This window comes from Mesoplodon bidens (genome assembly GCF_964165515.1).
Source record: "Mesoplodon bidens genome assembly, chromosome: 1".
Taxonomy (NCBI): Eukaryota; Metazoa; Chordata; class Mammalia; order Artiodactyla; family Ziphiidae; genus Mesoplodon; species Mesoplodon bidens.
Window position 1 is genome coordinate 26854587 of NC_138176.1, and position 16543 is coordinate 26871129.

General features: G+C 43.2%; 1 protein-coding gene across 1 annotated transcript; it reads right to left on the minus strand.

The window, feature by feature from the left end:
* Positions 1-3609: 3609 nt before the first annotated feature.
* On the minus strand, positions 3610-3893 carry LOC308615403 (small integral membrane protein 30-like; the record flags this gene model as incomplete). Its single annotated transcript, XM_081230803.1, has 1 exon — positions 3610-3893. The coding sequence occupies exon 1, from the start codon at positions 3787-3789 to the stop codon at positions 3610-3612; it is 180 nt and encodes a 59-aa protein (XP_081086929.1). The 5' UTR covers positions 3790-3893.
* Positions 3894-16543: the final 12650 nt, after the last annotated feature.

The following is a 16543-nucleotide window of genomic DNA, read 5'->3' on the forward strand; positions in this document are numbered from 1 at the left end:
TTTTTTTTTAATAAATTCATTTATTTATTTATTTTTGGCTGTGTTGGGTCTTTGTTGCTGCACACGGGCTTTCTCTAGTTGCGGTGAGCGGGGGCTACTCTTCGTTGCAGTGCGCGGGCTGCTCGTTGCGGTGGCTTCTCTTGTTGCGGAGCACGGGCTCTAGGTGTGCGGGCTTCAGTAGTTGTGGCACGCGGGCTCACTAGTTGTGGCTCACAGGTTCTAGAGCACAGGCTCAGTAGTTGTGGCGCACGGGCTTAGTTGCTCCGCGGCATGTGGGATCTTCCCGGACCAGGGCTCGAACCCGTGTCCCCTGCATTGGCAGGCGGATTCTCAACCACTGTGCCACCAGGGAAGCCCGAGCACACTTGTTTTTTTTAAATGCAGATTCCTAGGCCTACCAGATCCATTGCTCCCGGGGCCTGGGAACCTGCTTTTTAATGATACTGAGGCTGATTCTTGGGCAGACTGCCATTTAAGAACTACTGCTCTGCCAAACCAGATTGTTATTTCACGACTGTCTGGGCCCTCGGTGCCCTTTCTCATGCTGTCCCTCTTCCTAGAATGCCCTTCCTTTCCTTCCCAGCCTGGTGCACTCTGCTCCTCCTTTAAGGTTTATCTCATGTTAGCTCTTTTGTGCTCCTTCACCCCAAATCTAGGTTCCTTTCTTTGTGTTCACACAACCCCACTTCACTTTCTACCTACCTCTGCCCTAGAATTTTCGTACCGTCAGGGTTGGTTCCTCTGCTTGTTTGTGAGCTCCATAAAGACCATAGATAATTCGTTTTTGAATTCCCTAGACCTAGCAAAGTACCTGGCAGACAGAAAGCATGTTTGCTGAATGAAGGAATGAGTGAATGAATGGAGACCAGGCTCCAGTCTAACTCAGAAAGGTAGATTTAACCCATTTTGTAACTGACAGATTCAGGATTAATCGTGCAGGTTTCCTGCTTCACAGTTTCAGTCTGTTACTTGGTCTAAATATTTGGTCTACTCTTGAGGAAGCTACAGATTTACGTTTTGGCAAGAGCTATTTAGGTTAGCCATGAGTTAGGACTTAGAATTACTTTTTTTTTTTTAAATCTCAAAATGTGATTCTGTCTTAAGCCAAGGAACTGCTCTCTCCTGATCGCTTTGAGGATAGAACTCACCAGACTTTTTCTCCACCTCAGATCTGTTCCTCAGGATCATCCATCTCATAATTCTTGACCTTTTAACTCTAGTGCCATACCTGCCACCTCAGCCAGGCACACCCTGGGCCTTGCCATGACTGCTTCAGCTCAGAAATGCCAACATGCCGGTCTCTGGCCAGAACTTCCTTGCCTTCAGCTTACTCACTTCCCCCACTCCCAGTTCACCTGCTCTCTGACATCATGACTCCCTGATCTCTTTCCTAAGCCCCAACCCACAAGTAGCCTCCTTTCTTCTTCCCCTTCCACAGGGAGGTGCCCCTCCTTCCATCCCAGGCAATCCCTCGCCTGGGCGCTGGACTCCATCCCTCCCGATCCCTCAGCACTGTGTTGTGTCCTCACCTCCCTTTCCTCCATCTTCAGTCTCTCCCCTGCTGTTTTCCTACCACACATCAACACAGTCAAGCTCCTCTCACCTTTGTGGCTACCTTCCTCTAGCTATTAGCCAGTTAAGGTCTGGGACCAATTCTGATTGTGTGGAGCTTTCCCCACACCACCAAGCAATTCTTGGTTACCAGCTGGGTGTCCTACAATTCAACTCAGTTCTGACACTATCTACCCAGAGTTAGCATCAGATCCCACAGGTTAAGGGCTCAGTCCCACAAGACTGCCCACCCACCTTCAGATGCCAATCAAAAGCCCAAGTTGTGACCTGTGCTTCTGTCCAACTGGCTGTAAGTCAGAGGTTCCCATGACCCCCTCCTTCCTTGGGTTTGATTAATTTGCTAGAGTGGCTCACAGAACTCAGAGACACATTTTACTTATTAGATCACCGGTTTATTTTAAAAGGATATAACTCATGGATAGCCAGATAGAAAGAGATGTTCACCAACCTGGAAGTGCTCTAAACCCCATCCTTTTGGGTTTTTATGGAGGCTTCATTGTATAGGCATGATTGATTAAATCATTGGCCATTGGTGACTGATTCAACCTCCAGCCCCTCTCCCATCCCCAGAGGTCAGGGGCGTGGAAAGGTTCCACCCCTCTAAAAACATGGTTGATTCTCCTGGCAGCCAGCCCCATCCTTAGGTGTGGTCCAAGAGACCTCATTAACAAAAGACATCTTTATCACATTCATCACTTAGGAAATTCCAGGGGCTTTAGAAGCTCTGCCAGAAACATATGAAGACCAAATATATATTTCTTATTATAAATCACAATATCACACCAATCTTTCAAGTTCCCTTCACAGCATAGCTTATCAAGAGTAGGCCTAATTTGCTACCCACTCATTCCCAACCCAGTTTCTGTCCCCACCATTCCAGTGGTTCTTTCCAAGACCCCAGGTACTCCCAGCCTCCTAACTGTAAAATTCACTGAGCAGTTTTTAGTTGCTATTTTGCCTGCACTTTGTATGGTATTTGACACGAGGAGCCACTCCTTTCTTCTTGAATCTCTGTTCTTCCTTGGTTTGCAAAGCACTCTACCTACCACTGTCTTTATGGGGTCCTTTTCCTATTCTCAGACGTCAGCAGTCCATACCTTTCCTTGTTTAGCCCTTCTAGCTTCTTGTTTTATTCGTTCCCTCTGATATGCCTCATATAATCTGAAGCTTGCCACTTGGTATGCAAGACATCTGAACTTTAGTAAAATGAGAATTGTCATGAAAAGTACAACATAGGCATGCAAAGGGCTCAGCAAAGTGCCTGCCACAGAGTAGAGACTCCCTAAATGGTAGTACTTTGTATTATTATTGTTAATAATAAAATAATGTCTTTATCTCTGCCCTATAGGTTTACATCTCTTTATTATTATTTTTTAACTTACCTAATGGGTTTATATTTGATATAGTACTTCTCACCATGGAGATGTTACCAGTTAATATAAAGAGTTTTTTGTTTTTGTTAAACATTAAATCTCTTCTCTGTTTCAATGTCAATATAAAGTATTTTTTTTTACATTAAATCTTTTCTCCATTTCAACGTTAGGTACATCGAATACATTTTCTAAATGTTTCCCCCACAAAGAGATAAGTTTTAATTTTTGACCAACTGTATTTAATAGCTAGGTACAATATTAACTTGGGAGATAACAAAACAAAAATCCATTAAAAATATGGAGAAAAGACTCCTCGATGATGCAGGAGGCAGTGATTATAACTTAAACAGTGGAAATTTCCCAGGATTCTGGGCAAGAGTTTTCTTCTTCCTATTGAGAATTCTGAAACTGCAAAGTTCAGACAGCTCACTTCTTTGACCTTCTTTCTAAGGCATTTTTCAGTGCATTATTTGTTGTGAAGAAAACGTTTTGTTTTCCATTTAACATAGTATATCAATTTGTTCCTATTTATAGGGAAATAACCAAGACTATGAACTACCCTATTTACTGTTTCTTGGGAACTTTCAGTCACCAAAACTCAGTTCTGAACCTCAATAGCACAAAGGTTTTCAGGGCAAGGTTTGATTCAGGAGGCCCTTCAAAGTCACATCCGTCCATTTCTCTTTCGTGCATACACCCCCAAACAAGCACAAATGCCTGTAATGCTGAGAACCACACCGAGCAAGAGAGCGATTGCATCTCTGGCTTCTACTGCTTCAACAACAGGCAGCACCAAAAGCAATGAAAAGAGAACTAGGAACAATTGTGTTGAAACTGAGATCATGATGTTGAGATCTTGAGGTGACTGGTTCTTAAAGGCTGAAGGTTTCACAGAAAGCGGTATTTGTTTAATTCTATCAGTTCAGGATGCTGAGGCCAAGAGGTTCCATGTGATAGCACCTTCAAGGAAGCAGCCATTACAGGAACGGCAAGCAGGGCTATTATTGTTTTTTAAACTTTTTATTATGGTGATTTTTGACCGGTCCCCAGAGTAGACAGAATTGCGTAAAGAATCTCTGTGTACCATGCCTCAGCCCTAACAACCATTGCCCCATGGCCAGCCCTGCCCCATTCACCCATATTTTCTACAAAAGATACAAACTTTAAAAAATAACCATAGGGCTTCCCTGGTGGCGCAGTGGTTGAGAGTCTGCCTGCCGATGCAGGGGACACGGGTTCATGCCCCGGTCCGGGAAGATCCCACATGCCGTAGAGCGGCTGGGCCTGTGAACCATGGCCGCTGGGCCTGCGCGTCCGGAGCCTGTGCTCCGCAACGGGAGAGGCCACAACAGTGAGAGGCCCGTGTACTGCAAAAAAAAAATAAAATAAAAAAAATAAAAAATAAAAAATAACCATAATACTATTATCATACTTAAAAAAATATCCAACCTTCTGAGATCAATTTGTAGTGTATCTGATTCCTTTAAGATATTGCCACCTGGATATTCTCCAGGTACTTCAAACTCAGCTTGTTCAAAGCTGAACTCACCACCTTCTCAGAAACCTGTTCCTCCCCCACCAACTCTGTGGGCCCTGTCTTGGTGATGGACACCACTGTTCATCACTCCCTCAGGTCAGGACTTTGGGAGTAGCGTTTTGGGGCTCCTCATTCTTTCTGACGCCCCATCTAGCTAGCCACTCACCTCCTAGAGATCTCTAGTGTCTGTCCCCTACGTCTCCCCTGCCACTGTCTTACATTATCAGGCTCTTATTGGGTTCTTTGCCCCTGGGCATTAGCTTTTTAACTGGTCTCCTCATTGAGTTTTCACCTGCTAATCTTTTAATGCTATTGCCATAATTTTTTTGTGGTAAAATCCACATAATATAAAATTTACCATTTTAACCCATACAGTTAAGTGGCATCAAGTATATTCACATTGTTATGAAATCACTACCACCATCCATCTCTAAAACTTTTTCATCTTCCCAAACTGAAACTCTGTACCCATTAAACAGTAACTCTCCATTACCCATCTCCCTGTCTCCTTCCTGGTAACCATCATTCTACTTTCTGTCTCTGTAAATTTGACTACTCTAGGTACTTCGTACAGTATTTGTCCTTTTGTGTGTGGTTTATTTCACTTAGCACAATAAGGTTCCACGTTGTAACATGTACCAGAATTTTCTTCCTTTTTAAGGCTGAATACGTTCCGTTGTATATATGTACACCACATTTTGATTATTTATTCATTCGTCACTTGGGTTGCTTTTACCTTTCAGCTATTATGAATAATGTTGCTATAAACATGAATAGACAAATATCTCTTTGAGACCCTGCTTTTATTTTTTTTTGCGGTACGCGGGCCTCTCACTGTTGTGGCCTCTCCCGTTGCGGAGCACAGGCTCCGGACGCGCAGGCTCAGCGGCCATGGCTCACGGGCCCAGCCGCTCTGCGGCATGTGGGATCTTCCCAGACCGAGGCACGAACCCGTGTCCCCTGCATCGGCAGGCGGACTCTCAACCATTGCGCCACCAGGGAAGCCCGAGACCCTGCTTTTAATTCCTTTAGGTACATACCGAGAAGTGGAATTGCTGGACCATATGGTAATTCTATTTTTACTTTTTTGAGGAACTGCCCTACTGTCTTCCACGGCAGCTGCACCATTTTACACTCCCACCAGCAATACACAAGTGTTCCAATTTTTTCCACGTTCTCACCAACACTTATTATTTCCTATTTTTTTGTTATAGCCATCCTGCTGGCTATGAGGTGATACTTCATTGTGGTTTTGGTTTGAATTTCCCTAATGATTAGTGATGTTGAACATCTTTTCATGTACCTATTGGCCATTTGTATATCTTCTTTGGAGAGAGATCGATTCAAGTCCTTTGCCCATTTTTGAATCAGATTGTTTTTTGTTGTCCCATTGCATGAGTTGCCCTTTTTCTCTGGTAAGAGTGTACTTCGATGCACAGAAGTTTTCAATTTTGATGTAGTCCACTTTATCTGTTTTTTCTTTTGTTACCTGTGCTTTTGGTGTCATATCCTCCAATAACCTTTTAAATACATACAGTTGTATCCTTCCACTGTCCGTTTATAATCCTGCTATGGTTTCCTCTTTTAAACTCCTTAATGATCTAGTCTCTGTACTTCTTCAATCTCACCTCTTGGCGATAGCTCCACCCAAATATACTTATCAAGTCACTATGAATTACTGCATAGCTCTGAGCATTCACCATTCTTTACACTAGCTGCTTCCACTTTCTCTCCCTCTTCGTTTTTCACTAAACTACCTTTCATTCACCTTTTAAGACTTCTTCAATACCTCCTCCTTTAAGAAGACTTCTTTGACTTTTCCCAGAGTTAGGTGCCTTCCTTGTCTTTCCATTGTTGACTTTTACTGTAACACTTATCAGAATGTGTTTTAAATGTTGGCTCACCTGTGTCCTGTCCCTCCAGGTAGACTGTAAATTCCTTAAGGGCAGGGCCCTATCCCTGTCTTGTCATCTGCATGCTGCTCAAACTTAGTTGAACAATTGAACTGGAATCTCTGCCACTGTTCAGTTGTTTTGACCTTGAGAAAACTAGTTAAACTCCCTGGGTCTCAATTTCCTCATAAAGTCATTAGGATTTATTGAGATTATATTTGTAAGGTGCTTGGTGCTTACTCTGGCCCAAAGTAAAAGCTCAACAAAAAATGAGCTGTTATTATCATCAACTTGTTGAATTGATATCTCAAGCTCTAATCAGTTGTATGACTTCGGACAAAATTCTTAAACTCCCAGGGCCTCAGTTTTTCCTTTTGTAAAGTGAGGTGTTTGACCTGGATCCTCTATAGCAGTGGTTCTCAAACTAAGCTGCACATTGCAATCATCTGGGGAGCTTTAAAAATACTGATGTCTAGGTCCCTCTCCCAAATATTCTGATTTAATTGGTGTGAGGTACAGCCGGGCAAGGGTATTTTTTAAAAGCTCCCCTGGTGATTCTAATGTTTAGCCAGAATTAAGAACCACTGATCTAAAGTTTCTTCCAGATATAACACGTTGATATAACAAGTTGAGCTGCCAGGATTCTTTGGACGCCAGGGGATGGAATGTCTCCCAGCATTCTTCTGCTATCACTCTTTGTTAGTTTAGCAGGAAGCATTACTGAACAGGCTCACTAAGCTGGAATTCCAAGAGTATTTGTGGATTCCTGAGTGTTTATACTTAGCAGCTCCCTCCATCCTGGAGTGACCTGGGGGACCAGAAGTCTGAGAAGGAAAAATATTGGCTTCTCCTTAACCCCACTGCTCTAAACCAAGGCCCTGGAGTCTACCCTGGAGTGTTGTACTGTGGAAAGTACTGTGTCAGGCTGGAGGGAAAGATCCTTGGTATAAACTTAGTGGGAAAACTTGGGGCCCTGACTAGAAGGGGGTGGAGGCTGAGAGTCACAAATATGCATTCCTTTAGGGTGCTTTAACACCATATTCACAGCCATTACTTATATGATTCCCAGAACAACCTTGAGAAACACAAAGCAGGCATTACTGCCCCCATTTTGTAGAAGAGAAAAACAAGTCTCCAAATGGTTGAGGACTTCACCAAACATTACACGGTTGGGTTAGCAGCAGGACCAGCATGACAGCCCCTGTGTCCTGACTCCCCAAGCTGGCCTCTCTCACTATGTCTGCACACCCAGTGTGAGATAATAGAAAACACATATTGGTCTCATCTCCTGGTTCCTGGCACAGAGCTCCCAAAACCCTTGTAGTTTCCTGGGTGATGGGAGTGTTTTTTGTTCTAATGAGGCAACTCTGGGTGGGGTCCTGAGTGGCTCCTGGATGACCTGACTGGATGACCTAGCTGGAAAGACCAAGCCATGACTAGAAGCTTGGAATTTTCAGCCCTGCCTCTCATTCCCTCAAGAAGGGAGAAGAGCTGGTAGTGGAGTTAATGATCAGCTATGCCTACACGATGAAGCCTCCATTAAAATCCCAAAAGTATGGAGCTCAGGGAGCTTCCAGGTTGGTGAACACATGCAAGTACTAGGAGGGTGATACACCCCGCATTCACTGGGACAGAAGCTTCTGTGCTCGGACCCTCCCAGACCTCACCTTATGTATCTCTTCATCTGGCTGTTCATCTGTATCCTTTAATAAATTGGTAAATGTAAGTAAGTGTGTCTCTAAGTTCTGTGAGCTACCCTAGCAAATAATTGAATCCAAGGAGGAAGACGTCATGGGAACCTCCAATTTGTAGCCAAGTCAGACAGAAGGTGTGGGTATCGTGGTGGCCTACTACTTGTGATTGGCATCTGAATCTTGGTTGTGGGGATGGGGGGAGGGGGCAGTCTCATGGGACTGAGCCCTTAACCTGTGGGATCTGACGCTGTCTCTAGTAGATGGTGTCAGGATTGAGTTAAATTGTAGAACACCCTGGTGTGTCACAGAGAATTGCTTGGCGTGGGGGAAAACCCCACACCTGTGGTGTCAGAAGTGTTGTGAGTGTGGTAGTGGTGTGAGAGCAATGAAACACAGGTGGAAAGACTGAGGTTTTATCTAAAACACCCAGATAGCTCAGTCTTTCTTGGCTCCTTGGAGTTGGAGCTGTGGTTCTAAAAGGCCCCATCAAATGCTACCGCGAACAACTGAAATAACTCTGCCCAATTCCCCTGTGATCCCCCGCCTCTGAGCATAGCAGTGCTAAATGGGATCATTAGCAAATGCCTTCAGTTCTGCAGTTTGGGGTGTTCAGTACTAGCTTTGAGGCTTGGACACTCAGGGAGGTGTTTAGTTTTAATGGCCCATGTGTCCAGGGACACTCACAAGGGCCTGTAGAGCACTGTTAGTCAAATGCAAATGCTGGGTCACAGACAGGGTTTGGCCCTTGGCCACTGGCTCAAGATGAAATGGAAAAACCAGAACAGGGTAGTGATTTTTTTTTTTTTTTTTAACTAAGCTCAATTTAAAACCCTGTCTTTTTTTCTGAGATTATGTCTTTCCTACTTCTTTTGGTCTTAAAATTACCTTTCATAAAATAGTGGTAATGGTAGATGGCAGTTTATTTTAATGTTCTGAATGGCATAGTTAAAATAGGCACCCTACGTGAATTCCCAAAATTGCTTTTGAAATGTTATTGATCCAAGGAATCCTGAGTTTGGTAACACTCACCATTTTGGAGGGCCATGTGATCTCAACTCTTCAGGGGTGTGGGAGGCCACAGAGAGCGCCTCACCTCGAGGGCGGTGGTAAAAATTGAACAGTAAAATAATTAAAATGCATGGAATTGGGCTTTGCCACCTATAAGTTCGCAGAACCACTTTGATTTTATTTAACAGACATTTACATCGTGCTTCCTAGATGCCCAGCCCAGTCTCAACTGCTGCACAAACATGATCTCATTTCATTCTCATCAAGCCTTTGAGGTACATGCTATTATTATCTTCACTTCCATTTTAAAGCTGAGGAAACTAAAATGTGAGGGCATTGAGAAACTTGCCCAAGGTCACAACTAGTTAGCAGCAGAGCCAGAAATCAAAGCCAGGGAGTTTGGCTCTGGAGTCCATGCTCTTAATCCCTATACCATGCTGCCTGGTTAGAAGCAATTTCAGACTTCTGTGGCATGTAATGATCTATTTTCAGCCTCTGACTCCATAGACAGAAGCTGCCTGTGGACTAAGCTGCCTGATCTGTATTGAGCAGCTGTCAGTGATCTCTTTTGAGCCCTTCCACAACACCACTGGCAGAATCAGTGGGCAGATGGCTCTTGGACAGAGCCTGGCAAGTAAGCAATGGTGAAAGCAGTGAACTTTGGATAAGGTCAGGAAGTCCTTGTAGCTTGGAACCTGGGTCTGTGCAAAGGCCTTCTGAGAGGTCCCCTAGAGCTTAGACATGTGGTTTTCAAACACCTTTTGTGTGTGTGTGTGTGTGGTATGCGGGCCTCTCACTGTTGTGGCCTCTCCCGTTGCGGAGCACAGGCCCTGGACGCACAGGCTCAGCGGCCATGGCTCACGGGCCTAGCCGCTCCGCGGCATGTGGGATCTTCCCGGACCGGGGCACGAACCTGTGTCCCCTGCATCGGCAGGCAGACTGTCAACCACTGTGCCACCAGGGAAGCCCCTCAAACACATTTTTTAAAGCAACCAAACGCTTTTCTCAATCATAGACACATGGGCAGTTAATACATATACACACACACCCCATCTATGTGAACTCCCTTCTTAAAGCAGATACAAGTGGAGGGTGTGTTGAAGCAGAAGTGGGGATCCGGTTGATCTTACTCTGATCCCTTATGCACTATTGAGTCACTATCTGGGAACTTAGAGCTTTGAGGAGCACAGTTTGAAAACCATTGCTCCAGACCATGGTTTCCTGGAGCATGTCCTACAAAATATTAGTCTTGTAAGATGCTTTATAGGGAAAAAAAGTTTCATGGTCAAATACATTTGGGAAACTCAGGTTGTTTCATCCTTGCTTTTTTATTTACAGTTACTTATTAGTGGATAAAGTGTCCGAAAAATCTGGAAGGGGGTGAAACCACTTTTAATCCACAATTTTCCTCTTAAAAAAATGGATGAATTGAAAAAAAATGGGTGAATCATTTTATATTTACACAGTGCAGTACTATAGAGCAATGAAAATAGACGAACAATTGCTACATATGGATGCATCTTAATACTATACTAATAAGTGAAAGAAGCCAGACACAAAGGCATGTATACTGTATGAGGTGGAAGGTGACATAGTGCATGGACGGGGGCATGAGATGAGTTTTGAAGCTTCTGGTTATATTTTATATCTTGATTTGGGTGGTGGTTACATAAGTGTGTTTACTTCGTGAAAATGATTTGTGCATTTTTCTGCATATATATATGTTTATGTTATGCTTCAGGGAAAAAAAGGGAAAAGCAAACGAAATACCAACATTGAAGGGACCAAAAAAGAAATGTACATGAATTTAACTCATAAAAAATATATATATTTTTTTTAACACTGCAGCTTTTCTGAATCAGGTTATCTGGTTCAAAGGCAGGGCTCCTGGAAAACTCATAGGATGAAGGGTTTCCCCTGGACCACCACTAGAGAAAAGGTATTATAGTATGCACTGAGCAAGGAGGCCCACATTTATTTGACTCTGTAGTCTGTATTTGTTTCTGGTCTTCATTCCTAATTCCCTGTGTATTAGTTTCCTATTGCTGATGTAACTAATTATCATAAATTTCATGGCTTAAAGCAACACAAAAGTATTATCTAAATTCTGGAGATCAGAAGTCTGAAATGGATTTCAGCAGATTAAAATCAAGGTCTTATCCAGCTATGTTCCTACATTCCTTCTGGAGGCTCTCAGGGAAAATCAGTCTCCTTGCCTTCTTCAGCTTTTAGAGGCTACATACAGGTATTCCTTGGCTCATGGTCCCCTTCCATCTTCATAGCTAGCAATGGCCAGCTAACTCTTTCTCACATTGCATCACTGACGCTGACTCTTGTCCTTCCCTCTTCTACATTTATTATTTTTTAAAGATTTATTTATTATTTATTTATCTTATTTATTTTTGGCTGCGTCGGGTCTTAGTTGCACACCCGGGGTCTTTGTTGAGGCACACTGGATCTTTCGTTGTGGTGCGTGGGCTTCTCTCTAGTTGTGGAATACTGGTTTTCTCTTCTCTAGTTGTGACACGCAGGCTCCAGTGTGCGTGGACTCTGTATTTGTGGCATGTGGGCTCTGTAATTTGCAGAACATGGGCTTTCTAGTTGAGGCCCGCGAGCTCAGTAGTTGTGGTGCGTGGGCTTAGTTGCTCTGCGGCATGTACTCCCTATTTAAGGTCAGCTGATTAGCAAACTTAATTCCATCTGCTACCTTAATTCTCCTTTGCTCTATAATTGCGACACAGTCACAGGTTCTGGGGATTAAGCCATTATTCTGTTTACCACACCTGCTAAGGGATTAGATACAGATCCTAGTACTTAACCTATTCTCTCTTCTATTAGCATGGGTTTTCTTTCAGATAGTTAGCATCTGACCAAAAAATTAGTTGAAAATAATTGTTTTGGGTTTGCTGAAAGTAAAAGTAATGAACTCAACTATCCATCACTCAAATGAGAGATTTATTTACTTTTAACCCAATAGGACACTTGTTACAAGAGTGCTATAGATGCCAGATAAGGGAGGACCCCAGTTTGTGGCAGGCTTGGAAAACTGTGTGGGTCTCAGGGACTGCACCCTCTTCGTGCCAATGAAATGTAATCATTGAGGGCTAGTATCTGACATCTGAAGTGGAGACAAGAAAGGAGATTAAAAGACTGGTGCTCTGAAGGTGAGGTGACATAGTTTGTAATCCCTGATGGTACAAGTATGAGTCAGTTTCTTTGTTTGGGTCAATTGAATAGTTTCCACAGTATTGAAAAACGGCTGTTCACAGTGGCTCCTTGGACTAGCAAAGAAGGAAGAGACCCCAAAAGTCAGTTGTTGCCCAGGCAGCAGGCAGCAGGAGGTGGCTCAGACTGGCTGCTGCCGTGGCAACATTGATTACTGTCACAGGCAGGCATGTGGTAGGTAGATAGCAATTTCAGAGAACACACGGACAACCTGCATCAGAATTACCTGGAGAGTTTGTTTAAATACGAATTCCCAGGCTGCACAGCCAGAGATTGGGATGAGATCTGGAATCTGCCTTTTTGAAAGGCAACCCTTATTCTTTTTTTTTCTTTCAATTTACTTATTTTTATTTATTTTATTTTTGGCTGTGTTGGGTCTTTGTTGCTGTGCGTGGGCTTTCTCTAGTTGCGTCGATCAGGGGCTACTCTTCATTGCGGTGCACGGGCTTCTCATCGTGGTGGCTTCTCTTGCTGCAGAGCACCGGCTCTAGGTGTGCAGGCTTCAGTAGATGTGGTGCGTGGTCTCAGTAGTTATGGCGTATGGGCTCAGTAGTTGTGGCTCATGGGCTCTAGAGTACAAGCTCAGTAGTTGTGACACACAGGCTTAGTTGCTCCACGGCATGTGGGATCTTCCCAGACAAGGGCTCGAACCCGTGTCCCCTGCATTGGTGGGCGAATCCTTAACCACTGTGCCACCAGGGAAGCCCAACCCTTATTCTTTTTTTTTTTTTTGCGGTACGTGGGCCTCTCACTGTTGTGGCCTCTCCCGTTGCGGAGCACAGGCTCCGGACGCGCAGGCTCAGCGGCCATGGCTCATGGGCACAGCTGCTCTGAGGCATGTGGGATCTTCCCGGACCGGGGCACGAACCCGCGTCCCCTGCATCGGCAGGTGGACTCTCAACCACTGCGCCACCAGGGAAGCCCCCAACCTTTATTCTTGATTGTAGTTTAAGAACCACTGATTGAAGAAAATAATGCATCCCTGTTACAAGTCCCTATACAAACCCTTGTTGTATATCCTTGCATGAGGCCTCACCTCTTTGCTGTGAAAACCAGAGGCACTTTCTTGCTTACGAAGGCCTAATCTTCAAAAGCAAAGTAGATGTGCTGTCCCAGGAATTGATAATGACAAATGCCCAAGTTTTGCAAGTGCTAAGAGTTTAAATAGTCCTTTCATGATTTCTGCAAGAATGGAAATTTTTTTTTCCCCAAGGAACATCTAGTAACTCTCACAGAACTAGTCATGTCAAAATATACTTTGGGACTCCCAAAATAAATTTCCCAAACGGGTGAAATGCTGTTCTGTATCACTGGGAAGGACTAGGGTGGGACCCAAGCAGATTTCAATATGAACCCAGGACTGGAGAGGATGGCTAAGATGCAGGACTGGGCCTCTGATATGATGGAGAGATACCATTCTTTCTCTAGGAAGGTGGGACTATCGTGTGTACATAAAGAACACCACACAGACTTCCTGATTTTTCCAAGAATCACTGCTGTCATGAGCCACTGTTGCTGATGAGAATGTGTTCTTATCCCTTACGTGAGTTAAGAACAAGTGGATTAGTGGATGTGTGAAATTCAAAGTGTTTTATATTTCTCTAATACTACTGCAATACTTGTAACTCAAGGTGTGGGCAAATTCTGATTTGCTAGTTGTAGTGAACACTCTTGACTGCCTACCTAGCATCCATTCCCCACCCCTTCTCCCTGTCAAAAATCCCAGTTTTGCTCAGATATCCTCTCCATCCCCAAAACCCAGGGACAAATCTGATTAATCAGTGTATGATCCTTCCTTGGCAATGATTATTGGTCCTGGGGGTCTGCATGTGTCCTAATTCATCCCAGTGTGGTTGAAGGGAAGGACTTAGAATCTTTTGTTGACACAAACAAGGATACTTGTAGCCATCCTACAAGCAATGAGGGGAACATGTTGTAGGATGAAGGCAACCCTGAAGGTTGCAGGACAGAGAAATGAAACCTGTTCCTTGTGGCAATGTCAGTGACTGAATCGTGTACCCTGGAGTCCACAATACCTCTGGATTTTCTTATTGTTTAAGCGCCTTGTAACTGGGTTTTCTCTTCCTTATGGTCAAAAAATCTCCTAATGTTTACAGTTGCTCGTTTGCTTTGTACTCTCTGGTTTATGCATTTTATATGTAACACATAGAAAAGTAAAAAGAAAGAAGATTAGATTGTGGGCTGAGAGAATAATGATCTGTGGGACAAAATTTGTTTATATAAAAGCTGTTGTGAGTTGTGTGCTTCTTCCTGTATTATCACACCTTTCAGTTCCCACAGGTGTCCACATCCAGAAGACAAATTCATTAAATCAGTTTCTTTTTGTATTTCTTGTCTCCAAATTAATGATATGTGTCTAGCTTCCTTTTAGCACAGAATGTTGTTTACTGAGGTTGATGCAGAGTGCTAAGATGGGGACATTCAGTTAGGAAGTGCCTTCATTGACGAATGGCATAAAACCTAAACTTACCTAGGCTTATCAAAGAAGTGGCTTTCCCAATAAACGAGTGAACGCTCTTTCTCATTCTGACATTAGTATGCCTTACTTTTTGGTCCTAATATAGATGCTGCTTAACCTGAACACGTGAAATGCTCTATAGGGGGCTGGCAGGTCTGGTCCCACAGTGAAGAGGGGTTCCATCATAAGCCCAACAACTTACCACTTAGAGACCAAGATTGGAATGGCTGGTGCTGTAGCAGATCTACCTGGAAACAAATTGTACTACTGTCTGACTCAGGTTCCTGGTCCAAGAGACTGCTGACGACTTCACAAGGTAGAACACAGGGATATAAGCCCTGATGTACTTTTTTTTGGTTTTAAAATAATTTAATCAAACTCAAAGCATTGTAAAAGGCATTAAAATGAAAAACAATCCTACCACACACATTCATTTAGTTATTAATTAATTTATGTAAAAATATATATGGAATCCCCAATGTGCCAGACCCTGGGCTAGGTGCTGTATCCTCTCTCAGGGGATGAGACAGACACTGTGGACAAGACTGTCCTTGCTCCTCTGGAGCTTACAGCCTAATGAAAAGGCAGATATTAAAGACATAATCACACAAATATTTATTTAATTGCAATTGTGGGATGGGAAGGGAAGGGAAGGGAAGGTATGGGCAACATGAAAGAATACTGGGGTAGGGAGATCGGGAAGCCCTCTCTGAGTTACATTTGAGCTAAGGCTGAAAGGATGAATAGAGTTCAAAACGTAAAAAGAGCTTTTTGGAGGGACATGGGGACCAGCAACTGAAAAGTGGCAATTTGGAAGGAGCTCAGTGAACATGGAGGAAATGGCCCTATTTAAGTATTTGATTTCTTTTCTTTTAAGTTTTTTTGAATTTTTTTCCATTTTATTTAAAAAAAGTTTTTATCTGTGCAGTAAACACTTATTTTTTTTCTTTTCCATTATGGTTTATCTTAGGATATTGAATATAGTTCCCTGTGCTGTATAGTAGGACCTTGCTGTTTATCCATTCTATATGTAATTGTTTGCATCTGCTAACCCCAAACTTCCAGCCCACCCTCCCTTGAATTTTTTTTACTGTGGTAAAATATATATAACACAAACTTTGCCATTTTAGCCATTTTTAAGTGTACAACTTAGTGGCATGAGTACATTCACAGTGTTGTGCAACCGTCACCACTGCCTGTTTCAACACTTTTTTCATCATCACAAACAGAAATTCTGGACCCATTAAGCAATAACTTCCCATTCCTCCCCACTGCCCCAGTCTCTGGTAACCTCTGATCTACTTTCTGTCTCTATGAATTTGCCTATTTTAGATACTTCACAAAAGTAGTATCATATAATATTTGTCCTTTTGTGTCTGGCTTATTTCACTTGGCATAATGTTTTCAAGGTTTATCCATGTTGTAGCAGTACCAGAACTTCATTTATTTGTATGGCTGAGTAATAGTCCATTGTATGGATGTACCATACTTTGTTTATCCATTCATGTGTTGATGGCCATTTGGGTTGATTCCACCTTTTGGCTACTATGAATGATGCTACTATGAACATTGGCATATGAGTGTCCGTTTGAATCCCTGTTTTCAGTTCTTTGGGGAATATACCCAGAAGTAGAATTGCTGGGTCATATGGTAATTCTATATTTAGCTTTTTGAGGAACCACCACAGAGGCTGCACCATTTTACTTTCCTACCAGCAATGCAGGAGGGTTCCAGTTTCTCTACATCCTTGCCAACACTTACCT